We start from the raw sequence: 26,175 nt of genomic DNA, 5'->3' as shown, positions 1-26,175 counted from the left end.
GGCGGCGCCGAGCCACGCCGCGCGGTGGGGGAGGGGGCCGCGGGCCGCTGGCCCCGCCCCGCGTCTGGCCGGCCGCGCCGAGTCCCAGCCTCGGTGTTCCTGTCTCAGCAATGGATCGCGTAATTACACCGATTACCAAAGCAATTACGCCGAATTTCCAAAGCAGGCGGCTGCGAAATTCCCAAATCCCTCTGCCCTCCGTGGAGTCCGGGAGAGCTCAGGACCTTCTTCCTCCCAGTAACTGATTTGACGTCGCGAGTGTTAATTCGTGATTAGCGTCGATCCTCGTGGGTGTTAGTGTTGGAATGCGATCTCTGTGAGAAGGAAGGTTCTGTTTATTGCAATATTGTGCTTTATGTCGTGGACTGTTTATTAGGCTGTATTCTACACATCCTTTACTCGATTATCCATCAAATAAAGAAATAGTGTTTGGACATATCTAGCCCTCAAGTTGGGGGGGGGCGGCGGCACCATATCCTTTCATCAGTGCACCTGAGTTTGGGCCTCTGAAGCCCAAAGAGGACATGGTTCTTCCAAAGAAGATAATTTTAGCTTTTTCAGCATTTTTAACTGCTATTCACTACCTGTAAGACAAGGTGCAAGTAATAGTCTTTCAGAGCTCCCTTTCCTTGGGGAAAAAAAAGTACTTGCTTCAAAAAGTTATGATTATTCAAATAGATAATCCACATAAAAGGACTTAAAGAAGTTTGTGGAAAAGTGGAATTTTATTTTAAGTACGATTTTATTTTGCTGCAAACATTTTTGAAATATATACGTAGTCCCCAACCCAGGTGTTTTGTTTTGTTTTGTTTTGTTTTGTTTTGTTTTGTTTTTTGTTATACGGAGCGTGCGCTCACCAGAAAGAGAGACACCGACACAGAAAGTGAGAAATCACCCCCCAGCACGGATGGCCACACTGCAATCCCTTCTCCTCCATCCTCCTCTCAGGATCTTGGGCACGCACGCACACTCACCCGGCATTAATTTAAGCCACCGGGTCCAGGACTCGAACCTCAGTCAACTACCTGGGAGTCCAGTGACATAGCTATTATGCTAACTACTGGTCCCCATACATACTTTTTTCATAGTTTATCCATGAACTCATTGAAGACCCCCCCCTTCTGCATTGGTACCAACCAGCACCTGAAATAATGGGGAAAAAAAATAAAATTATTAAAATACTGGTTGCATAATATGTTCTTGCTAAATTTTTTTTCCCCCAAAGACCAGCTTTTCTATAAACTACAGCAGAGGGAGACCTATATCACCCTCAAAAAGGAAAGTTTATTGACAGCCACATTGGCTGAGTCTTGCCAGAGTGCTACATACGCTTAGATTTTTCTCCAGGCTAAAAATATCAGAGAGAGGGGGGCCAGCAGGTGGTGTGGTGGTTAAGGGCACTGGACTGCTACAGGGCCAACCGAGGTTCAAGTCCTGGATCTGGCAGTTTGGTTTCGCTTTCTCTCCCTCTCCCCCTCCCTGACCAAATTAAAATAAATAAAGTTAAATAATATAATTCTTTTTTTTTTCCTTTTTTTTTTTTTCTTGGAAAGGTTTTTGCTATAGGGCATGTGCGCTCGCCAGAAAGACAGAGAGAGACAGAGAGAAAGCGAGAAATCACCCCCCGGGGGGATGTCCACGCTACAATCCCTTCTCCTCCATTCTCCTCTTGGGATCTTTGGGCACGCATGCAATGTGCCCGGCGTGAGTTTAAGCCACCAGGTCCGGGACTTGAACCGCGGTCGACTACATGGTAGTCCAATAACATAGCCATTATGCTAACTGCTGGTCCCAATAAAATAATTCTTTAAAAAAAAAATAGAGAGGAAGTTGCTCCTACAAGAACTACAAATGAAAACCTTTTGTAGAAGTAACATTTATTTGTTTCTTAACATTTGTGTTTTATTGAGTTTCTTCTGTGTACTTGACACTTTAAGGCATACAGATTTGTAATGGATTTAGTCAGTCAATGCTTTTATTTAATTTAGAAGTGGGGGAAAATAGAGAGTCAGAGGTAATCCTCACAAAGTAGAATGTGAAAAATGCCAGAAAAGAGATAAAAAATTATGAGTGTATGGAATAAAGGGATGTTCCTTGGCTTAGAGAGAAATATGATTTCTGTCTTTAAAGAAGGTATTTTGTACATTGTACATATTTAGCCTGCATTTGTTGAAACAGTAAAATAGTAAGCAGATGTGTGTGGTAATAGGTAGGGTTTCTTGGTTTGCAGCAACAGAAACTCATTGAGATTAAAGTTTTATAGGAAAGAGCAGTGAAAGCAGAAGTAAACAACTGAACACCCTGGGGATAAGAATCTCAACAGTTGGAGCTCATGGACCAAATTCTTTGACCGATGAATGCGACTACATTCTGTCTTTATATGTCTTACCTCAAGATTCAGATTTTTTTTTAAACTTAATTTAATTTTATTTATTCATTCATTTATTTTAATTTGACCAGAGGGAGACAGACTCATACACACGCACACACACACACACACACACACAGAGAGAGAGAGAGAAAGTGAGAAAGCAAGCCGCCAGGTTTGGGACTCAAACTGTGGTTGGCCATGTGGGAGTGTCCAGTGCCTTAATCACCATGCCATGTGCTGGTCCCAAGATCCAGATTTTTATAAGAAGAAATCTGGTTGTTTTGGCTTCTGTGGGGGTGAGGGATGGAGTATTGTGATTGGAGACTTCATCAGTATCATAGGAATTGTAGAAGCATTGTTCTCCAAAGGGTTAAGGAGGGAAGTGATGCTGGGCAGAGAAAGCCAGCAGTTGTTTATTAGTGATGTGTAATATAGAGGATTCACTATGAGCAGGCACTGTACTACATTATTTACATGGATTACCATGTTTTATTATGACATTTAATTCTCACAACTCTGGATGTTAGCTACTATTACATTATACTTATTTTAAAGAGGAGGAGGGGCCAGCAGATGGTGTAGCTGGACTCCCATGTGACCATCTACGGTTGAGTCCCACACCTGGTAGTTTGAAACTCATGTTGGGCGCTTGTGCATGCATGCCCTAGATCCTGGGAGGAGAATGGAGAGGGGATTGTGGTGAGGCCACTCCCCTGGGGCTGATTTCTTGCTTTTCTCTTACTATCTACCTACTTCTCTTCTCTTCTCTTCTCTTCTCTTCTCTTCTCTTCTCTTCTCTTCTCCCCTCCCTCCTGCTCTCCCTCTCTCTTTCTCTCTCTCTCCCTCTCTCTCTCTCTTTCTCTCGTGCCCTAAGGCAAAAGCCTCTGAAAAAAATAAAATAAAATAAAGAGGAGGAAAATTTTGCTCAGCATTTCAAAGCTAGGGTATCAGAAAGCTAAGAATGTTGCTTATCTTCTATCTTATCCCTTTGAATTATTTTCTGACTTGTGTGCCACTTGTGTTTGTTCATAGGAGGCCATCAAGCTTTGGTGTATGTGTTGCCAGTTCTGAAGTCTTAAAGAAGCTCTGTACTGAGGAACCTCAAAGCAGCAGTCTTTGCCAGTTAGGGAATGGACCGCTTGGGTTCCTTTAGCAGTAAGTACAGTGGGAACAAGTTTCAGGTGAATGAATATTAGTAGTAAACTGAGATAGAAGTTGATCAAGGAAAAAGAAAAAGCACTTTTGAAGTAAAGCAATAAATTCCTATGAATCTGATCTTAAAGGACTTATAAGAGTATCAAATGAAAATCAGTATGTATTTATTGTCCACTGAACACATGACACAAACATATCACTCTGGGTCTCCGGAGACAACAAAGCTAAGGTAGACCAACCATAGTGTGATTAACCTATAGTGAGACCTTACAAAGCAGCGAAATTTCTCTTTGGAACATGTTCAGGTACCTTGATAAGAAATTACATCAATATTAGGATAAAGGAAATATCTGTCCCCCTTCAGTAGACTTTGTTCTAAGAATAAACCACAGCGAATTAAGATACATGTGTGATGAGACTTGCAGATGGTGGAATGGTTACATTGCTGGATTCCCACATAGTCGGCCACGGTTCAAGTCCTGGACCCGGCTGTTTAAAACTCAGGCTGGGTGCATGTGCATATGTGGCCAAAATCCCAAGAGGAGAATGAAAGGGAAGGGATTGCGGCATGGCCATTCCCCCAAAGGGGGTGTGATTTCTCGCTTTCTTTATCTCTGTCTCTCCGACAGCGGGCGCACGCCATGTAGCAAAAAAATCTCTCTTAAGAAAACAAGATGTATGTGTGAAATAAGTTGAGGTAGTCACAACTACAGAAAGAAAAACTATACTGCTCTTTCTTGGATTCTGAAGATGTAAGACTTGGCAGAAATAGAAATACCTTTGTTAAATATTTTATGATGTCCCTGTGAGAAGAATTGCAAAGGTAGATTTGGGGTATTGTTTCCTTTTCAAGATGCCTCAAAGGAGTTCTAATGTACTCTTTCACCATACTCTTACACAAATTTAGGACAGGTTGGAATGTTTGAACACTTGTAATTCTACTCTCTCATTCTACTGAACCCTAATCTTGCACATGGCTTCCAGCCTTTTAGAACATTGTGTTGACTGCTGCGCCACAGCAGCTGGGCTAATCTCAGCATTCTTTTTTTTTTTTAAATTATTTTATTTAACTTTATGTATTCATTCATTTATTTATTTCAGTTTTACGAGAGAGGGATAGAGAGAGAGCAAGCTGCCAGGTCCAGGACTTGAGCTGTAGTCAGCCACGTGGGAGTCCAGCACCCTTAACCACCAAGCCACCTGCCAGCCCCAGCATTCTTTATAACAGTGTAAAATGGGAAACGACATAAACATGCACCAGTGAGAGGCGGTTAGATTAGTTCTTAACCTTGGGATACTCAGTGATTTCCTTTTATATATATTTTTTTCTTTTCTTTTTTTTTTGGAGAGATTTTCACTGTAGGGCGCATGCGCTCGCCAGACAGACAGAGAGAGACATAGAGACAGAAAGTGAGAAATCACCCCCTAGGGGGGATGGTCACGCCGCAATCCCTTCTCCATTCTCCTCTTGGAATCTTGGGCACACACAAACATGTGCCTGACGTGTTTCAAGCTGCCAGGTCTGGGATTTGAACCATGGTAGGCCATGTGTGAGTCCAGTGATGTAACTATTATGCCATCTCCTGGCCCTATCTTTTTATAATATTTTTAAGACCCCTCCTACTACTTGGAAATAAAATATGTAGACAATATATTCACACTCATGATTTAAAAAATAAAAAGAATTAATACTGCTTCAAGCCAGCTGATGGCATCATAGTTAAGGCAGGTGAATCCCACATGGTGGACAGCAGGGCTCGAGTCCCAGACCTGGTAGCTTGGGAAAAACAGTGGGCATGTGTGCATGCATTTCCAAAACCCCAAGGGGAAGAGGGAGAATGGATTCAATCTATCCATACCCCCGGAGGGTGCGTTCTTACTCTCCCCTATCCCTGTAATCCCTGCTCTGGCATGTGCACACACCCTATAACAAATTAAAAATAATAATAATGACACAACTTCAATGAAAGAAAGAAAAGAGAAGGAATTATTATTATATAATGTGATTTATAGTAAAATAATATCTATTATCTTTATACCTGGTTATGGTAGACATAATGACATAAGTAGTCAGATGCTTGTACCCATATATTAAATCACTGTTCATCTTACAACAAATCAGAATGATGCAAGTGTGTTATATTGATGACTCAGGAGGACAGCTTTGAATAATTTCTGGTAAAGTTCCAAACAAAACAGAGCAGTTTCCTCTGACTGTTGAAAATTTTTTGTTTAATATGTAATGTGGAATTAGGATTTGAGGTCATGCGGTTATGAGGTTTTTTAAATCTACTTGAATGTCTGGTGGGACATTTGAAAGTTGAACAGCACAGGGGTCAATTTTTCTGTTGTTGTATAGGAATGTCCTGAGCATTACAGAATATTTAAAATCCTTTGTATCTGTCTGTCTGCAAAATGCCAGGAGCACTCCCTAGTACTGTGGCACATGAAAAGGACCCGTCATTCCCGGTGGTACAGCAATACTTCAATGTCCCACAATGTTGAGGCCCCGTGGGAAGGTCCTGGGCTTGCTGCCTGACATCTTCTTGTACATGCCAGGGGTGTGCACGTGTTTTGGTGATCCTGGCTGGCTGAGGTTAGGGTGAATTAAGGATTGAAGACCCTCTTGGGGATGCCTGTCTCTTCCTCTCCCTTCCTTTTTCTCTCATGGAAGATACAAATTAATAAACTTTAAAAAAAAAAAAGGCACCTCCTCAGATTTCTAAAATGTCTTCCTAGGGGGTAGTTGAGAACCATTAGGTTAGATAGTCGATATATCCAATAAAAAGATTGAAGATCTATGAATACTGCCACAATAAGGTGTCTGTGATATTTTGTCAAGTGAAAAAATAAAACCAGGCTCTAAAATATCATATATAGTATCCCACTGCTGTTAAAATAAATATATACACATATACATAGAAGAAAGGCTGGAAAAATATTTCTCAAAGTGTTAATAGAACAATATATTGGGCTACTTTTACAAAGTAATTGCATAAAGGTCAGTGGCTGATAGGTTTTTGGGGTAAGTTTGAGGAAAAAATCAAGATTATATCATTAACAGGAAGTGAGGTAATCTGGTAAAGGTTGGCATATAGCAGTTAATATAAAACAGTTTTTGTTCTTTCGTGTTAAAATTTAAAATGGAAGAAGTGGAGCTCTCGTTGTTCCCGTATGTTTAAGTTAAAGCTATTGCCAGAAAGAGTGCATTTCTTTCTCCTTGTCTTCATTTAAAAATAAATAAAGAGAACAATAATCACTACTTGGAACAGAAAATGGTGCCTTGAAGAGCGTTTCTCAGATATTAGAGAGGAAAATGCAGTCACAGAATACGAGAAATCTTGCCCCAGGCTAAACAAATTAAATTCCTTCATCTTGGCTTCAAAGTCTTTGTTCTTTTAGACTCTTGTGGTTGATCACAGAGGACAATTTTGCTAGATTGCCCTGACTCTGGAGAGGTAGAATTTTGGGCACCCGAGGACACACATATTTGCATTTTTGTGATTTTAGAGTTTGGGCTATACTACTCTTTGCCTTAATATTTTTGAGTCATACTACCATCAAGGGAGCTGGAAGAAGTTCTGCTATGTTTTGTGCTTCCTGCAGGAGAAACAGAGGGAGCTTTCCTGGGATTAAATCCCAACTTAAGTATAAGGTAGAGTACCCTAAAACATATTTAAAGGGAATGCTTTTCCCCTACAACTTTTTATTATGAAGATGTTCAAACCTACAGAAAAATTGAAAGAATAATACAGTGTTTTTTGATACGCTTGCTGTGTACATGTAGTGATAGTTAACATTTTGTCAGATTTGCTTTATATATGTATGGGTTATCTAGGTATGTGTCCATTTTTCCCCTCCTGGAAAAATAGTTCCAGGTACCATGAAATAACCGGTTTAAACTTGTTTGTAAATTTCTCTGTAAGAGTCATCCTGACTTATATGCCATTTGAAGTAGCAGGACATTGTAGGAAGGAATGTGCCGTCCTGAAGTAATAAGGAGCAAATTTTATATTTTTCTTACTTGTAGTGAGTTCATTGGTCTCCCTAAACTTTGTAGGACAGCTTACCCACCACCTGTGTGGTCAGTTACATGTTTTCAGGGTCTTGCACTTAAGATAATCATGAGGGGCTTGAAGCTAATGTGTGTGTTTTCTCTTTGTTCTAGATGATCCCTCTGATAAGCCGCCTTGCCGGGGCTGTTCCTCCTACCTCATGGAGCCGTACATTAAGTGTGCTGAGTGTGGGCCACCTCCTTTTTTCCTTTGTTTACAGGTAACTCACTAAGGAGAGGCTTGCCTCCTTCAACCTAATTTTATGGATATAGTCATTCAGAGATTACTATTGATTACTCAGGAGGATCATACCTTATTAAATCTATTTCTTCTAGTCAGTCTGCCATTATGCATTTTACCAGTGTAAAGTTGAGGAACAGAGCAGATGGAGGAGACAGACTGTTGACTCTAACACATCTGTGTATCAGCCTAATGCTTAGCACTGTTTCTGCAAGTGGATTTGAAGTACTGGGACTATAGGAAACTGAAATGGAGGGTTACTCTTGTGGATGACACTTTATTATTGAAATGTGGTTTCTGTACAGGTGACAAACAAGGGAACAGACTGTTTTGTGGGTGATGATAGTAGTAATAATACTAATTACTAGTGCTGAACTCTGTGCCAGACACTATTCTGAGAACTTTATGTGAATTAATCGTTTTTTTTTTTTTTTTTTTTTTTTTTTTTTTTTTTGAGAGAGATTTTTGCTATAGGGCATGCACTTGCCAGAGAGACAGAGAAAGACAGCGAGAAATCACCCTTCAGTGGGGAAGGCTACATTGCATTTGCTTCTCCAGTTTCCTCTTGGGGTTTTGGTCATGCACACACACGTACCTGGAGTGAGCTTTAAGCTGCTGGTTCCAAGGCTTCAACCATGGTTGACTATGTGGGAATCCAGAAATGTAACCATTAAGCCATCTACTGGTCCCTATGTGAATTAATCTTTTAAGTCATCCCTACAACCCTATGCAGTAAATACAATTAGTATTTGTATTCTATAGGTGAAGCAACTCAGACAAAGAGAGGTTAAGTAACTTCCTCAAGGTCACACAACACCCCCATATTTTATCAGATACAAAATGTTATTGATTATGAGAAGAATGACAATTTCATCATTGTAAAAATGACCATTGAAAGCTGTGATACACTTTCATAAGATGAATTCTAATTTCAGGGTCTTTAAATTTGCTATAGGGCATATGTGCTTTCCAGAGAGAAAGAAAGAGAAAGCACCTTCTAGAGGGAGGATGACCACACTGTAATCCTTTCTCCTCCATTCTCTCTGAATTTTAGGCAGGCATGTATGCACACGCGTCCTGTGTGTTTTTCAAGCGGCCAGGTCCTGGTCTCAAACCACATAGTTGGCCATGTGGGATCCAGACACCTTAACCATCATGTCACCTGTCTGGCTCCCAGAGTTTTTGTTTGTTTGTTTGTTTGTTTGTTTTTAAATTACTTTATTTAAGTTTATTTATTTATTTTTAAATTTCACCAAAGAGGGACAGAAAGAGAAAGTGAGAAAGTAAGCCACCAGGTCCAGGATTTGAACTGCAGTTGGCTGTGTGGGAGTCCAGCACTCTTAACGACCACACCACCTACTGGCCCCTGTTTTTGTTTTCTTTAAAGAATTGCTTTATTTAACTTTATTTATTAATTCATGTGTTTATTTTAATTTGACCAGAGAGGGACAGAGTGAGAGAGAGGGAAAGTGAGAAAGCAAGTCACAAGATCTGGGACTTGAACTGCAGTCAACCATGTGGGAGTCCAGCACCCTTAACACCACGCCACCTGCTGGCCCCAGCTCCCAGAGTTTTAATGTGTGTATGTTTGTTTTGTTTTGTTTTTAATTTGCTATAGGGTGTTTGTGCTTGCTGTAGAGATAGAGAGGTAAAGTGAGAAAGCACCCTCCCAGGGGGATGGTCACATCATAACCCTTTCTCCTTCATTTCTCCTTTTGGAATTTTAGTCATGAGTACACACACACCTAGTATGTTTTACAAGCTGCTGGCTCCAGGCATGGTTTGCCTTATGGGACTCAGCCGCTTTAATCACCACACTACTGGCTGGCCTAAGAGTTTTAAAATATAAAAACATTATTTTTCTTAGAATTGCTGAAATATGGTAAGTATAGCACCTGTATTCAAATGTAGGTAGCCTAATTCCAGGGGTTTTGCTCTTGTCAAAGGAAGAGTAGTCCTAGGAAGAAGTCTTATTTTCAGAACGTCTTTTCTCTGTGAGGGTTTCTAAAGAGTGGTAATCATGAATACACTGTTGTACTACAGTGCAGACAAGATTATATGAGTTCTTCCTAAAAACTCTCATCAAAAGAGTACCCACAGACCATCTTCTATCCTTTAAGAAAACATTTTTAAAACTAGCATTTGTTAACTAAATTTTTCTTTCTTTGCAGTGTTTCACTCGAGGCTTTGAGTACAAGAAACATCAAAGTGATCATACTTACGAAATAATGGTAATGCTCAAGTTGTGGGGAATTTCTGTTAATTTATCAAGTATTATACTGGGAATTTGTTTTCTTCATCTCTAAGTATCTTTTTCCTTCTTTTCTAAATTTGGTAATTATTATTTAATAAAGTTTTTTTAAATTTTAATAAAGTTTTAGTAAAACTTTGTGATATACTCAGGTATTTCAGTACAAAAATAGCTTTATAGTCACTTTTTTTTTTCTTTTTTTGAGAAAGATTTTTCACTAGAGGGTACATGCACTTGATGGAGAGGCAGAGAGAGACAGAGAAATAGAAAGTAAGAAATTGCTCTTCAGAGAGGATGGCTGTGCCACAATCCTTTCTCCTCCATTCTCCTCTTAGGATTTTGGGCAAGTACACATGTGTACCTGGCATGAGTTTCAAGCCGTCAGGTCAGGGACTTGAACCATGGTCAACCATTTGGGAGTCCACTGCCTTAACTACTATACTGCTGACCTTCACTTTATTTTTTTAATTGTCAGAGGATGTGTGTATTCTCCAGAAAGCCAGAGAGAGAGAGAGAGAAAGCATCCCCTTCATGGGACATGGTCACTCCACAAGCCCTTACCTCTGTTTCTCCATCCCATCATGATTTTGGGCATGCATGTATGTGCACCTAAGAGTCCTCCCAACTGAGACGCAGAATCTGGGCAGCGTCTGAACACTCCGAGGGGGCACCTGCTCCGTGGCAGCTGTGCTCAGGCTGGAGCTGCAGGGCCGAGTGGAGGTTTCAGGAAACCGCGCGCAGAGTGGCCCCACAGGACCCTGCTCGACCCAAATGCCCAGGAGCTTGGGAAGGACGTTCCTCTTGTTCTCTCTGCCTCCCGACCCCAGACACCCTGTTCCCTCCCTTAGCCTTTCAGGGGAAAGACACAGAGCCCTGGCCGTCCCCTCTCAGCACCGACAAGCCCATCACCGAAGGGCCCACAATTAATTACCCACCATCACAGTGCGTTTAGCCTTCAATTTTCCTGCCGACCACAAGGATTAACTCAATCTGTGAGACTTCACTGGGCCATTTAAGGGAGCATCATAACTCTTTCTGTTCCCCAGAAATTGTAACCCGGACTCGGTTTTGTAATGCTAATTGCCTTATCTTCATAAATTCTACAGTCTTACATAATTTACCCGCATTGTAGCAGGATTTCCCAAGAATAAAAAAGCAGGTGCCGTCAATGGTAATTTGAATAAGAAAAGACATGTTAAGTGGTTCTTCTCTCACTAGTAATAGAAATTAATTAGCTTTGAGCGGCTTTGGAGGTTTTTGCATTTTTTGCTGTAACCTGTTATGTTTTCTAATTGTATGGAAAGAAGGTTTGATTTGATCACATTATTTGGTGACGGAGAGGCCTCTGTTTGGAGTCAAAGGTACAGGAACGGTGGCAGCCAGAGTGTGGGAAGTCCCGGGAGGCATGCGGGGAGTGTGGGCTTTACAGGAAGATAAACAGGAGTGCTGAACAAGGGCGAGCCACTGCCACTCGCTTGCTCTGTGACCCTGGACAAATCACTTCCCCTCTTTAAACTTCAGCTTTCGGGGCTGTGGGACAGGGTCAGGAACTGAACGGGAAGTGCAGAGGGAGCTGTTGGTCGCCTTAGCCCTGGAACCAGACCCACCTAGCTTGGAGTCCAGGTCCACCACTTCACTTGTTCTGTGGCTTTGCTAGATGTCTTTAACTTCAAGAAACGTAAAATGCTATTTCAACACAAAAATGCTAAAGCAACACAAAAATGTATTATCTCACATGAAAACACTAGAGCAAATGCAGGCTGCAGGGTGTACAATTAAATGGTGGATCGATATCATCAAAACTAGGTCTACTGTCTTACTTGGCCCTACTCAACATTGGCTTTCTCCTTACCTAGGTACTCCCTTCCCTGGTGAGATTATACACTTCCTGGTTCACAGTGAGCCACAGAGCGAGTGAGCCTCCCCTCCTCCTATGGGATAGAAAACCTTCCCTTCAGTCTGCCTGAGCCAATTACCCGCATGCCCTCCCCTGGAGCAATAATTACTTCTAGGAGAAGGTCACTCGTGGACCATCAGACTGATCAGTACCTGTGTTTACAGAGCTGGGATGGGCCCTGCTTCTCCCCTCATCATGGGGCAGGTATTCTATTAGGAAGGAACGAGGACATGGATGAGGAATAAGCCACTAGTGGTGGCTCCACTGGCAGGTGCACCGCACAGTATAGACACACCACACTGTAAGAGGGGACTCCAATGACCTTGGTCCTCTGAGCGCCGTTCTTTGCACCATGAGGACAATAAAAGCACACCTCATAAGGTCATGGTGAGGGTTTCCTTGCACTGATCCAAAGCAACATAGGCTTTTCACAGGCTCCAGCTTTCCCCTCCTCCTTTCTTTTCTCTTTCCTTAAACGCAATTCTCTAGGAAGTTATTCAAAGACACTCTCCGGACTTCGGAAGGACTAAACACAAAGGGGAAAGGAGAAACTGTTTTCTTGAGTATGGTCTTTTAAGTAGCATCTTTTCCACCACAAAGAAACTATAATTATGGGAATATGTTGCCAAAGATGTACTTAAGGAGGCCCGCGGTGGCACAAGCAGGGGGGCAGTTCTGCGTCATCCCATGGGGCCACACGGGAGGCTCAGGTTCAGTTCCTGGCCCCATCTAAAACATGCTGGCCATAGTAGCACGCATCTTTGGTCCTCAGTGGGGCAGGAAGGATCATGACATGGTGAGACTCTGCCAAAAGTGCTTTTCTTTCTCCTCTCTCTCCCCTTCTCTCTCTCATTAAAATATATACATACCTATCTATCTATCTACCATCTGTCTATCTATCTATATAGAGCAATAATCAGGGAAAACTGACCATGACTATGACAAAAAGAAGCCCCCTATGGAAGCAGGGCCATGCCGATGTGGAAAAGGTAGTCACAGATTTATATATTGGCACCAACCAACAGCACAGACCCACCCGCTCACTCATGGATAGTCCACCTAGTCCTGGCTCCAGGTGGTGGGTGGTCCCTCAGCTAAAGACAAGCTGTCCCCGAAGCTCCTGCTTCTACCATTTTGAAACAGTTGAAGTCCAGGATAGTCAGACTGCATAAAAATGCAAGATCCAGCTATTTTCAGTACACACACAAAATGCATTTTAAATGTAAAGACGCAGGTTAAAAGGAAAAGACATACTATTCTCTTTCTTCTTCTTTTTTCTTTTTTTTGAGAGAGATTTTTGCTATAGGGCATGCACTTGCCAGAGAGACAGAGAAAGACAGCGAGAAATCACCCTTCAGTGGGGAAGGCTACATTGCATTTGCTTCTCCAGTTTCCTCTTGGGGTTTTGGTCATGCACACACACGTACCTGGAGTGAGCTTTAAGCTGCTGGTTCCAAGGCTTCAACCATGGTTGACTATGTGGGAATCCAGAAATGTAACCATTAAGCCATCTACTGGTCCCTATGTGAATTAATCTTTTAAGTCATCCCTACAACCCTATGCAGTAAATACAATTAGTATTTGTATTCTATAGGTGAAGCAACTCAGACAAAGAGAGGTTAAGTAACTTCCTCAAGGTCACACAACACCCCCATATTTTATCAGATACAAAATGTTATTGATTATGAGAAGAATGACAATTTCATCATTGTAAAAATGACCATTGAAAGCTGTGATACACTTTCATAAGATGAATTCTAATTTCAGGGTCTTTAAATTTGCTATAGGGCATATGTGCTTTCCAGAGAGAAAGAAAGAGAAAGCACCTTCTAGAGGGAGGATGACCACACTGTAATCCTTTCTCCTCCATTCTCTCTGAATTTTAGGCAGGCATGTATGCACACGCGTCCTGTGTGTTTTTCAAGCGGCCAGGTCCTGGTCTCAAACCACATAGTTGGCCATGTGGGATCCAGACACCTTAACCATCATGTCACCTGTCTGGCTCCCAGAGTTTTTGTTTGTTTGTTTGTTTGTTTGTTTTTAAATTACTTTATTTAAGTTTATTTATTTATTTTTAAATTTCACCAAAGAGGGACAGAAAGAGAAAGTGAGAAAGTAAGCCACCAGGTCCAGGATTTGAACTGCAGTTGGCTGTGTGGGAGTCCAGCACTCTTAACGACCACACCACCTACTGGCCCCTGTTTTTGTTTTCTTTAAAGAATTGCTTTATTTAACTTTATTTATTAATTCATGTGTTTATTTTAATTTGACCAGAGAGGGACAGAGTGAGAGAGAGGGAAAGTGAGAAAGCAAGTCACAAGATCTGGGACTTGAACTGCAGTCAACCATGTGGGAGTCCAGCACCCTTAACACCACGCCACCTGCTGGCCCCAGCTCCCAGAGTTTTAATGTGTGTATGTTTGTTTTGTTTTGTTTTTAATTTGCTATAGGGTGTTTGTGCTTGCTGTAGAGATAGAGAGGTAAAGTGAGAAAGCACCCTCCCAGGGGGATGGTCACATCATAACCCTTTCTCCTTCATTTCTCCTTTTGGAATTTTAGTCATGAGTACACACACACCTAGTATGTTTTACAAGCTGCTGGCTCCAGGCATGGTTTGCCTTATGGGACTCAGCCGCTTTAATCACCACACTACTGGCTGGCCTAAGAGTTTTAAAATATAAAAACATTATTTTTCTTAGAATTGCTGAAATATGGTAAGTATAGCACCTGTATTCAAATGTAGGTAGCCTAATTCCAGGGGTTTTGCTCTTGTCAAAGGAAGAGTAGTCCTAGGAAGAAGTCTTATTTTCAGAACGTCTTTTCTCTGTGAGGGTTTCTAAAGAGTGGTAATCATGAATACACTGTTGTACTACAGTGCAGACAAGATTATATGAGTTCTTCCTAAAAACTCTCATCAAAAGAGTACCCACAGACCATCTTCTATCCTTTAAGAAAACATTTTTAAAACTAGCATTTGTTAACTAAATTTTTCTTTCTTTGCAGTGTTTCACTCGAGGCTTTGAGTACAAGAAACATCAAAGTGATCATACTTACGAAATAATGGTAATGCTCAAGTTGTGGGGAATTTCTGTTAATTTATCAAGTATTATACTGGGAATTTGTTTTCTTCATCTCTAAGTATCTTTTTCCTTCTTTTCTAAATTTGGTAATTATTATTTAATAAAGTTTTTTTAAATTTTAATAAAGTTTTAGTAAAACTTTGTGATATACTCAGGTATTTCAGTACAAAAATAGCTTTATAGTCACTTTTTTTTTTCTTTTTTTGAGAAAGATTTTTCACTAGAGGGTACATGCACTTGATGGAGAGGCAGAGAGAGACAGAGAAATAGAAAGTAAGAAATTGCTCTTCAGAGAGGATGGCTGTGCCACAATCCTTTCTCCTCCCTTCTCCTCTTAGGATTTTGGGCAAGTACACATGTGTACCTGGCATGAGTTTCAAGCCGTCAGGTCAGGGACTTGAACCATGGTCAACCATTTGGGAGTCCACTGCCTTAACTACTATACTGCTGACCTTCACTTTATTTTTTTAATTGTCAGAGGATGTGTGTATTCTCCAGAAAGCCAGAGAGAGAGAGAGAGAAAGCATCCCCTTCATGGGACATGGTCACTCCACAAGCCCTTACCTCTGTTTCTCCATCCCATCATGATTTTGGGCATGCATGTATGTGCACCTGGCATGTTTGTCAAGCCTCTGAGGCTAGGATTCCAATGGCATGGTCTATGTGGGATCTGACTTCCTTTACATAGTGCTTAACCACTGCATAATGGGTCATCCCACTCAGATTTTTATTTTAAATTTAGAAGGTATTTGAAACAAGTACTCTTTTTCCTTTTTAAAAATTTTTTGCTGTGGGAACCAGCAGTTAGCGTAATGGCTATGTCGTTGGACTCCCACGTAGTCGACCGCGGTTCGCGTCCCGGACCCGGTGGCTTAAAACTCACGCTGGGCGCATGTGCATGCGTGCCCAAGATCTCAAGAGGAGAATGGAGGAGAAGGGATTGTGGCGTGACCATCCCCCCTGGGGGTGATTTCTCACTTTCTGTTTCTCTGTCTCTCTCTGTCTGTCTGTCGAGCGCACACGCCCTATAGCGAAAAAACCTCTCCAAAAAAAAAAATTTTTTTTTTGCTGTAAGGCACATGTGCTCAGTGGAGAGAACAGACAGAGGGGAAGCAAGAAATCACCCCCAGGGAGATGGCCACAACACAGTCCCTTCTCCATTTTCGTCTTGTTATTTGGGGCACGTACTCACACTTGCCTGGAGTATTTTTCAAGTCACCAGATCCAGGACTCGAACTGCACAGCCAACCATGTAGGATCCAGCCGTCTTAACTTCTGTGCTACCTGCTAGCCAGTTATATAGGATCTAGCCACTTTAACCACCATACTACCTGGCTGGCCCACTAATGGTAGTTTTATTATTATTATTTTTTTCAAGAAAATTGCTTTATTCTAAATAACTCACTAAAAAATTCCAACAACTGGTTTAAGAAGGTTACACAATTATCTGTCCAGCCCCAGATTCTATAATATTTCAATGAACTTCCTCACAGAATAATACCCTCTTTCATTGTAATTCTAAGGAAGCTACTGATAACAGCAGAGGTTTAACTGATGATTTTACACTTTATAATTTCACTGTCGATTATTTGTTCACACTAAATTAACTTGGTCATGAAAGTCGACTTCTTATTTCTTCAGTATGAACTTCTTGATTAGGATAATCCATTTGCAAATCTGCACTGTTTCAGCACCTCACTGAAACCCTCACAGAGCTTAATGTCACTCTGGTTCTGGGCACACTCCAAAAACTGTTTTATCTCAGAGTGGCAAGGTCCAAACTGCTGCTGCTGCTCCTGCTGGCTAGGTGCCCTGAGGCTCCTGGTAAGTGATGTCAGGCCTGGAGGGGTCAGCGTTTCTTCCTCCACTGAAGCCCCCAGGGATGGCAGGCCCAGTGTGTGTCCCACAGCAGAGCCTACAGTTATGCCAGCTGCAGTGGTTGGCATCTGGGCCATGAGACCTGGCTGCTGTGGTGCAGCAGCAGGAGAGCCGATGGTGGGGCCACTGCAACTGAGGGCAGCTCATCTGAGGTGCCCGTCTGGCCAGAAGGAGCCATGCGGGAAGTGCGGCTTCAGCTTCCACACAGCATCGCAAGCACACAGAGGCTCAATCAGATGCGTGAAATGCTGAAAATAACCAGACAACTTCTGCCCAGGAGAGTGGAAGGCGGGAGGTGGGCTCATTTGTTTGTTTTTGAGAGGTTTTTGCTATAGGGCACGTGTGCTTGCCAGAAAGACAGAGACACAGAGAGTGAGAAATCAGCCCCCAGGGGGGATGGCCACACTGCAGTCCCTTCTCCATTCTCCTCTTGGGATCTTGGGCAGGCACCCGCACACCCGGCATGAATTTAAGCCACCAGGTCTGGAACTCGAACCATGATCCACTACATGGGGGTCCGGCAACATAGTCATTATGCCAACTGCTGGTCCCTACTAGTGGTAGGTTTTTTTTGTTTTGTTTTGGAGAGGTTTTTGCTATAGAGGTTTTTGTACTCACCAGACAGAGAGAGACAGAGAGACAGAAAGCGAGAAATCACCCCCCAGGGGTGATGGCCACGCTGCAGTCCCTTCTCCTCCATTCTCCTCTTGGGATCTTGGGCACGCACACACATGCGCCTGGCATGAGTTTAAGCCACCGGGTCTGGGACTCAAACCGCGGTTGACTACGTGGGAGTCCAGCGACATAGCAATTACACTAACTGCTGGTCCCCCCACTAGTGGTAGTTTTAAAAACATTTTAAGTTGTTTTCACATCAAGATGTGGCAGGCATAGTGGATCTAGTCTTCTAGATCCCACGTGACCAACCACACTGTTTGAGTTCTGGATCCAGCAACTTGAAAAACACATTGGGCATGTGTGTATGTGTGCCCAAAATCCTGAAAGGAGGGAGAAATGGAAAAGGGATTACAGTGTGACCATTCCCCATGAGGGGTTGCTTCCTCATTCCTCTATCTCTTTCTGGTGAGCTCACACACCCTTTGGCAAAATTTAAAAAAAAATTTTTTTTTCTTCCATGAGCAAGACAGATAAGACAGAGATGGAATTCCCATCAGGGTCTTGATGCAGCAGTGCACTCCTAGCTTCAACCAGCCCTGGATTATGAGCATGCAAATGCCCCATATACTCAGGTTCTCTGAATGCAAATCTGGAACCTTCTCATATGGGATTGTCTCACAGAAGGTCAAGTTGTACTGGTGCACCACTGTCTGGCCCTGATAATGGTATTTTTGTGTAGTTCATGTGGGCAGTGATGAAGTATATGTCAGCACTCTGTTCTCCTGCCTTGGAGAAATTAGTTCATTCTGAGAGTTCAATTATAAAATGAACACAGAATGAATGAGTTAATGCTTTAAATCACTTGGATAAAACTTAGCTATAATTTGATTGGATTGCCTCTGGAGAAGGAATGAGAATGTTGACAGCATCCTTCCAAGCCTTGGCCAGGGGAATGGGTGGTTTAATAAGTCAAGATGAATATCTGGCCTTCTTGGCAGGTATATGTACCTTTGTCAAAATAGCTTTGTCAGTTATCAGAGCATATTAAGCATTTAACTGAATCTCCTAGTTCACTTAAGCAGTCACCTGACATTTGGCCTCTCATGCAATTTTTCTTAATAGGAAAGAATGTTGGCTAGCTTGACTGTAATAATTTTATGTTTTAGATTAGTCATTTGGCACCATATGATCTATTATTGCTGTAACAAGAAAAATTGAACAACTTAGGACAACACAAATTTATTATCTTGTGGTTCTGTAGGTCAGGATATCGTTAGACTCTGCAGGTTGCTATCAGTTCCACAGGCTGAAGTCAAGGTGCTGGCCAACCTGGGCTCTTGTCTGGAGGCTCTGGGGGAAAATCTTTCAGCCTCATGCAGGTTATTGGCAGATTTTACTGCCTGAGGGCTGACCCCATTGGTTCCTTTACTGGCTTTGACCAGGGCTTGTTCTCAGCTTCTAGGAGCTGTGCACATTCCCTGGCTCCTGGCTTTTTCTTTCTCCATCTTCAGAGCCAGCAGTGTCAGGGAGTCCTTGAGTGTTGTTGAAATACTTAGAATCTCTGACCCCTTTTTTTTTGCTTCATCTCTCCTGCCTTGGATCTCTTGAATCTTACTTCCTATTCTACTTTTAGGCTCATGTGATTATTTTGTGCTCACCTGGATAATCCAGGATCATGACCCTACTTTAAAGTCAGCTGATTAATTACTTTAATTCTAGCTACACAGTCCCTTCAGAGCAATACCTAGTATTTGATTGAATGATCAGGGAACAGGAGTCTTGAGGGGGTTGGGGAACAGCTTTAGAATTTTGCCTACCACCGCACTGCAGTGTATTGATTTCAGGTTTTTTTTAACTATTTTAAAAATTATTTAATTTTATTTATTTATGATTATTTTTTAAAGATTTATTTATTTATTTACTTCTACTTGTTGCTATTATTTTTAAAATTTGCCCAGAGAGAGAGAGAGAGAGAGAGAAAGGGAAAGCAAGAAAGCAAGCTGTCAAGTCTGGGACTTAAATTGCAGTTGGCCATGTGGGTATCCAGTGCCTTTAGCCACCATGCCACTTTCCAGCCCCTATTTATTATTATTTTTTAATTTGCTATAGGTATGTTTGCTCACCAAAGAGAGACAGAGGGAGGGAAAAACCACCAGGTCTAGGACTCGAATCGTGGTTGGGCATATGGGAGTCCAACGCCTTGACTACCATGCCACCTGCTGGCCCCTAATTTCAGTTTTTAAAAGTTAAGAAAGCATAGGATCAGCAAGTGGTGTAGTAGCTGGATCCTGCGTGGCCAACTGTACAGTTTGAGTCCCAGACCTTACATCCTGAAAACACAGCAAACTTATGTGAATGCATACATGCCCAAAATCCTAAGAGAATAGAGGAGAAAGGATTGTAGTATGTCCGTTTCCCCTGGGGAGTAGTTTCTCACCCTATCTCTCTGTCTCCGGCGAGTATAGATGCCTTATAGCAAGAACTTTAAAATAAAGAGTTTAGAAAGGATGAAGTAGTATCTTTGAGTCTGCTCATTTGTGGAGTTCTGTTCAAAGGAGTTATAGACCATAATGAATTAATCACACAGAAGCTATTCAGTAAGAATTCTTGGGAGACAACTGTTAGCTTTCTCCAGGGTCTCTCTAAATACTTTCAGTCTTTAAATGATGGGTTTTCTTTTTTTTAAATTATGTTATTTTAATTTGACCAGAGAGGGACAGAGTGAGAGAAAGAGAGCCCCCAGGTCCGGGACTCAAACAGCGATTGGCCATGTGGGAGTCTAGCATCATTAACCAGGACGTCACCTGTGTTTTCTAATTATAAGATTTGTTTATTCATTTGTTTTTGAGAGGTTTTTGCTGTAGGGCACATGTGCTTGCCAGAAAGACAGAGAGAGAGAGAGAGAGAGAGATAGAAAGCAAGAAATCACTCCGCCCCCAGGGAAGATGGCCACGCCACAATCCCTTCTCCATTCTCCTCTCTAGATCTTGGGCATGCATGCACATGCGCCCAGCATGAGTATAAGCCACCGAGTCTGGGACTTGAACTGCAGTTGACCACATGGGAGTCCATTGACATAGCCATTACACCAACTGCTGGTCCCTCTAATTATAAGACTTGTAATAGCTATTTTTTCCTTTTTTAATTGCACAATGAATACAGGGTTGGGAGAGTATAGTCAAAGTAACTACGTCTTTGAGTTTATTTCACTAAGGTTATTGGATCTTCAAAATCAATTTATTCTTCCCAAATTCACACAAGAATGCCTAGAGCCCAAATACAAATTTATTCATTTAAATTGTGAAATAACCCCTTTAGGGATAATTTAGTATAGCTTGAGTAGGTTGTGGCTCATGCTTACCCACTGTGGGGAAGCTGACTGTGAGCTAGCGGTAGCTATTCTGGGCACCATGTCTTCTTTCTGGTGCTGTTAGCACTCAGTTTCACTCAAGGCCACTTAAATCCTCATTGCATCATCATCTCACATATTCAGCACCCATACAAACATATTTCACAGTGCTGTCATTTAGTTTGGGGAGTTTTTGAGGGTTATTGATATTTTCTTCCTTTTTATGCCCAATCTTATCTATTCCTGATGAATCTTTCCTTGTCTATGAATGGTGATCACATTTTGACTTTCTACACATGAAACCACTAATGACTTGATTTTTTTTTTCTTTTTTTGGCATAGAAAAACTCACATAACTTAAAATGATTTTCAATACTTTTGTCATCTCACAGTGCTGAATTTTGGGGAGTTACTCATGGTATAGTAGGTGGTGCATTAATCAAGATTTCTGAGTTCTGTGCCTATTTTTGTCTTATAATTCTTAGAACCTTGAACAAGTCAAGGCAGCTCTTTCTGCCACACACTTTACACGAGTGATTCTTAAACTTTAGTGCATAAGAATCACTTGGGAGCATCATACAAATGAAAATTTTGAGGCCCTATTTTTAGAGATTCTGGTTCCATAGAGCTGAAGTTAGATCTAGGAGCTGAATAACATTTATTCACCTTTAAGTAAAATTGTCTTATGTGTTTTGATTTAGTTTTTGGTGGCATAGAAAAAAAATATTTTGTATCTCATGGCATTTGGTGGTATAGAAAAATTGTATTTTGTATCACATGGGAAAGTTGGTAAGGGGTAATAATATTCTTTTTTTTTTTTTCCCTATAAGGCCTGTATTTTTGCCAGAGATAGACAGAGAAGGCCAAAGTGAGAAATCACCTACCCAGGAGGGATAGCCACACCACAATCCATTCTCTCATATTATGTGTGCACAGGCATACGTATCTGGCGTGTTCTGACAAGCCGCTGAATCTGAGACTTGAACCATGCATTTGGCCACCATAACCACCACACCATCAGCTGCTCCCCCCCCCCCCACTTTTTAATTGCCAGACAGCATGTGTGCTTGTTACAGAGAGAGAAAGGAAGAGGGAGAAAACACTCACCAATGGGGCATGGTCACGTTGCAATCCCTTCTCCTCTATTCATTCGATCAAGATTTTGGGACATGCACGCACATGAACCTGGTGTGTTTTTCAAACTACCAGATCAGGACTCAAACTGCACAGTTGGCCACATTTTACCCAGCACCTTAACCACCCAACCACTGGCTGGCTCAAGATACTTTTTAAAACCTTCCCCCTTTTTCTATCCTTGAAGCATCACTATTCTGATTTTTATCAGCATAGATCAGTCTTGCATATTCTAGAACTGCATGTAAATGGAATCATACCATATGTACTCTTGTTTCTGCTTTCTTTCACTCAGCATGTTTTTGAGACTTAACTCCATTGTATATATTAGCATATCTACCAATCATTCTTTTAGTTATTGAGCAATATTCCATTGTGTGAATATAACAATTTATCCATTGTTCTTTGCTGCACAGCTGGGTCTTACCCAGTTTTTGGCTGATATGAATAAAGCTACTATGGACTTTCTTTTATAGTGCTGTTTTATGTACATGTATTTTGATTTTTCTTGGATAAATACTAGGAGTGGAGTTGCTGGGTCATATAGTAAATGATGATTTAACTTTTAAAGAAATGATTGAAAAATTTTCCAAAGTGGTTGTATCATTTTATACCTCTGTCAACAATGTATTAGAGTTCTGGTTTGCTCAACAACATTTGGCATTGTTTAGCATTTTAGTGGCGTGGTGTCATAATTTGGTTATTTTAGTGGTATGGCATCATAAGTTTTTTTTCACATTTTGTAGGTTTTTGTTGTTGTTTTTTGTTATGAGGTATGTGCTTGCTAGGGGTGGAGGAGGAGAGTGAGAGTGAGAGAGAGAGAAAAAGTGAAAAAGCACTCCCCAGGGAGGATGTTCATGTGCTTGGGGTGTGTGTGTGTGTGTGTGTGTGTGTGTGTGTGTGTGTGTGCATGCATGCCTGCCCCTCCTTTGTTCTTTTGGGATTTGTGGCATGCATACATACATACATACATGCCCAGCACATTTTTCAAGCTGTCAGGTCCAGGACTTGAACCACGTAGTTAGCTATATGGGATCCAGCCACCTTAACCACTACACCATGAGCTGGCCCCATGGTTGTTTTTTGTAGTTTGTTTTGAGATTCAAATAAGGTTTATAATTTCCAGTTTTCAAATTGGTTGCCTCTTAGTATCTTCTATGTGGGTTTTCCTCCTCTCTCTTGTTTTCTTCAAGTTTTTGTTTTGGTTTTGTTTTTAATTTTTGCTGATTTGCTTTATATTTTTTAGTTTTTCGAAAAGCAGGGTTTTACTCGGTCATGACCTTCTTGCCACCTCCCAAGTGGCTGGAACCACATACCCTGGCTCTTTCAGTCAGTGTCTTACCATGTTGCCCAGGCTCGCCTAGGGCTCATGATCATCCTGCCTCAGCCTCCTGAGTAGGTGGGACCACAGGTGTGCACCATTTTGCTCTGCTTTTTGAGTGGGTTGATAATTGAATCTGGGCCTCTCATGTGGCAGCCTACAGAGCAGCTGTGTCTTACCAGTACCTGCCACCGAGACTGGACCAAACTTATTTTTTTAGTTTGGAATAATTTTACATTTACAGAGAAGTTGCAAATATAGTACAGAGAATTCCCATATGTCCTCCTTTCTGTTACCTCACATGTTAACATCTTACATTACATAGTACATTTATCTAAGAAATGGACCCAGCCCTGGGTAGCACATGACTCAGAGGCTGAGGCAGGGGATTACATGGTGAGACTTCAAAAAAAAAATTCACTGTACTTGCTTTTATTCCTGTCCCTTTTTCATTAAAAAAAAAAAAAATCCCCCCATAAAACTAGGAAATTAATATTGTTACAATACTAGTAACTAACCATAGTAGACTTTATTAAAATTTTGCCAATTTTTCCACCAACGTCACTTTTTTGTTCCAGGACTCAATTCAGATCCCACAATCCATTTAGTCATTGTGTTTCCTTAGTTTCCTCTGTGACAATTTCTCAAGGCTTTTTATTCACGACCTTAATAGTTTAAAGAGTTTTTTGTAGGCTATCACATTGTGGTTGGGTGTGGGCTATGCATGTTTAGAAGGACTGAAGTGCTTTCTTGTTGTACCATATCATGGGTACATGACATCAGCATGACTTAACAATGGTGATTTTTTTTAAAGATGAATGATCTGGGGACAGGAGGTGGCATGGTGGTTAAGGTGCTGGACTCTCACCAGACTGACTGTGGTTCGAGTCCCAGACCTGACAGCTTGCTTTCTTACTTTCCCTCACTTGCTCTCTGATGAGCACATGTTCCCTATTGCAAATTAAAATAATAATTATTATAAACAAAATTAAATAATTCTTTTAAAAAACTTAAAAAAGGCAAATGATCTAGATATAAAAAGTGCATGGGGCAGGACCATCAGATGGCATAATGGTTACATCATTGGACTCCCACATAGTGGACTATGGTTATTGTCCCGGACCCAGCAGCTGAGACTCATGCCGGGTGAGTGTGCGTGCATGCCAAAATCCTGAGAGTAGAATGGAGGGCAAGGGATTGCGGTGTGGCCATCCCATCTAGGGAGTGATTTCTCTCTTTCTGTCTGTCTCTCTGGCGAATGCATGTACCCTATAGCAAAAAAAAAAAAAAAAAAAACTTAAAAAAAAAAGAATGGAGCAAAGTAAGCAGGAAAGGGCACAGAGCTTCCATATCTTGTCCAGATAAACAACCCTAAATGCCTCTCTACATGTTCAGCAGTCTGGCAGCTCCTTTCTTTTCATTCTTATAATTTATTTGATTTTTAAAAACTGAGTTGTGGGGGACCAGCATTTGGCATAATGGATATGTCGCTGGACTCCCACGTAGTCAACCGTGGTTCGAGTCCTGGACCCGGTGGCTTAAACTCACCCTGGGCACGTGTGCGTGCATGCCCAAGATCCTGAGAGGAAAATGGAGGAGAAGGGGTTGTGGCGTGGCCATCCCCCTTGGGGGGTGATTTCTTGCTTTCTGTCTCTCTGGTGAGCGCATGCACCCTATAGCAAAAACTTCTCAAAAAAAAAAAAAAACTGAATTGTGGTTGGCTCTATACCCTGGTGGTTAAGACAGCTGGATCCCACAGGCCGACAGTGCAGTTTAAGTACTAGACCCATCAACTTGAGAGACACTCTCGGTATATGTGTATGCCTGCCTAAAATCCTGAAGGGAGGGAGATGCAGAGGAGAAGGGATTGTACTGAGATTATTTCCCATGGGTAGTACTTTCTCCTTCACCTCTCTCTGGCAAGTGTATTTTACCTCTAGCAAAAAAAAAAAAAGAAAAATATTGTTGATCTTAGGGATGATAGAACAGTTTGCATATTGCTGATTAATGTGTTCCTCTGTCCTTTTTTTTTTTTAGATGTTTTTTGCTATAGGGCACGTGCGCTCGCCAGACAGACAGAGAGACAGAAAGCGAGAAATCACCCCCCAGGGGGCATGGCCACGCCGCAGTCCCTTCTCCATTCTCGGGATCTTGGGCCCGCACTCACATGCACCCGGCGTGAGTTTTAAGCCACCGGGTATGGGATGCGAACTGTGGTTGACTATGTGGGAGTTCAGTGACATAGCCATTACGCTAACTGCTGGGCCCCCTGTCTTTTGTCTTAACTGAATTGGTCGTTACATTCAGTTGCTACATCACATGCATTTGTGATCACTGGAGGTATTCATCAGGAATTTAAAATAGTGATCTTTTCATTCTATCACTTCTTTTCATTTATGAGTTAGAATATTTCTATAAAGGGGGCTGGTAGGTCATGTGATGGTTAAGGGTGCTACATTCCCACATGGCCCACCATGGTTCAAGTCCTGGACCTGGCAGCTTGCTTTCCTTCTCTCTCTCTCTCTCTCTCTGTTCCTCTCGGGTCAAATTAAAATAAATAAATAAATAAATAAAGTTAAATAAAATCATTCTTTTTTTTAAAAATAATACTTCTATAAAAAGAAACCTCATCATAATCTATGTGGGCACTCTTAGTAAAGTTTGTGCAAGGGAGGCAGGATAAATATTGATTATTTCTCTTTATTTACTACTTTTGAAAATATAAGAAGTTCCCTAGCATCTTCTAGATTTAAACTATTTGATATATGTCAGGTATTTATAGTTTTTATTCTTATTGATACCTAAAATACTCCGTTTTTGTTCAGC

The 26,175-nt window shown here is 41.5% G+C and overlaps 1 protein-coding gene across 1 annotated transcript in view; it reads left to right on the top strand.

Moving 5' to 3' along the window:
* Nucleotides 1-3,404: 3,404 nt before the first annotated feature.
* The window catches only part of TADA2A (transcriptional adaptor 2A), a 68,362-nt gene continuing 45,591 nt past the window's right edge, over nucleotides 3,405-26,175 (top strand). Inside the window, 3 exon segments of the mRNA XM_006154442.2 lie at nucleotides 3,405-3,526; nucleotides 7,695-7,801; nucleotides 9,993-10,052. Of these exon segments, the coding sequence (XP_006154504.1) occupies nucleotides 3,502-3,526; nucleotides 7,695-7,801; nucleotides 9,993-10,052 (192 nt within the window). The 5' untranslated portion in view covers nucleotides 3,405-3,501.

The sequence above is a fragment of the Tupaia chinensis genome, unplaced genomic scaffold (assembly GCF_000334495.1).
Source record: "Tupaia chinensis unplaced genomic scaffold, TupChi_1.0 Scaffold000407_4, whole genome shotgun sequence".
NCBI classification, from domain to species: Eukaryota; Metazoa; Chordata; class Mammalia; order Scandentia; family Tupaiidae; genus Tupaia; species Tupaia belangeri.
The sequence above is the reverse complement of the archived record's forward strand: the minus strand, read 5'-3'. Positions and strand labels throughout refer to the sequence as shown.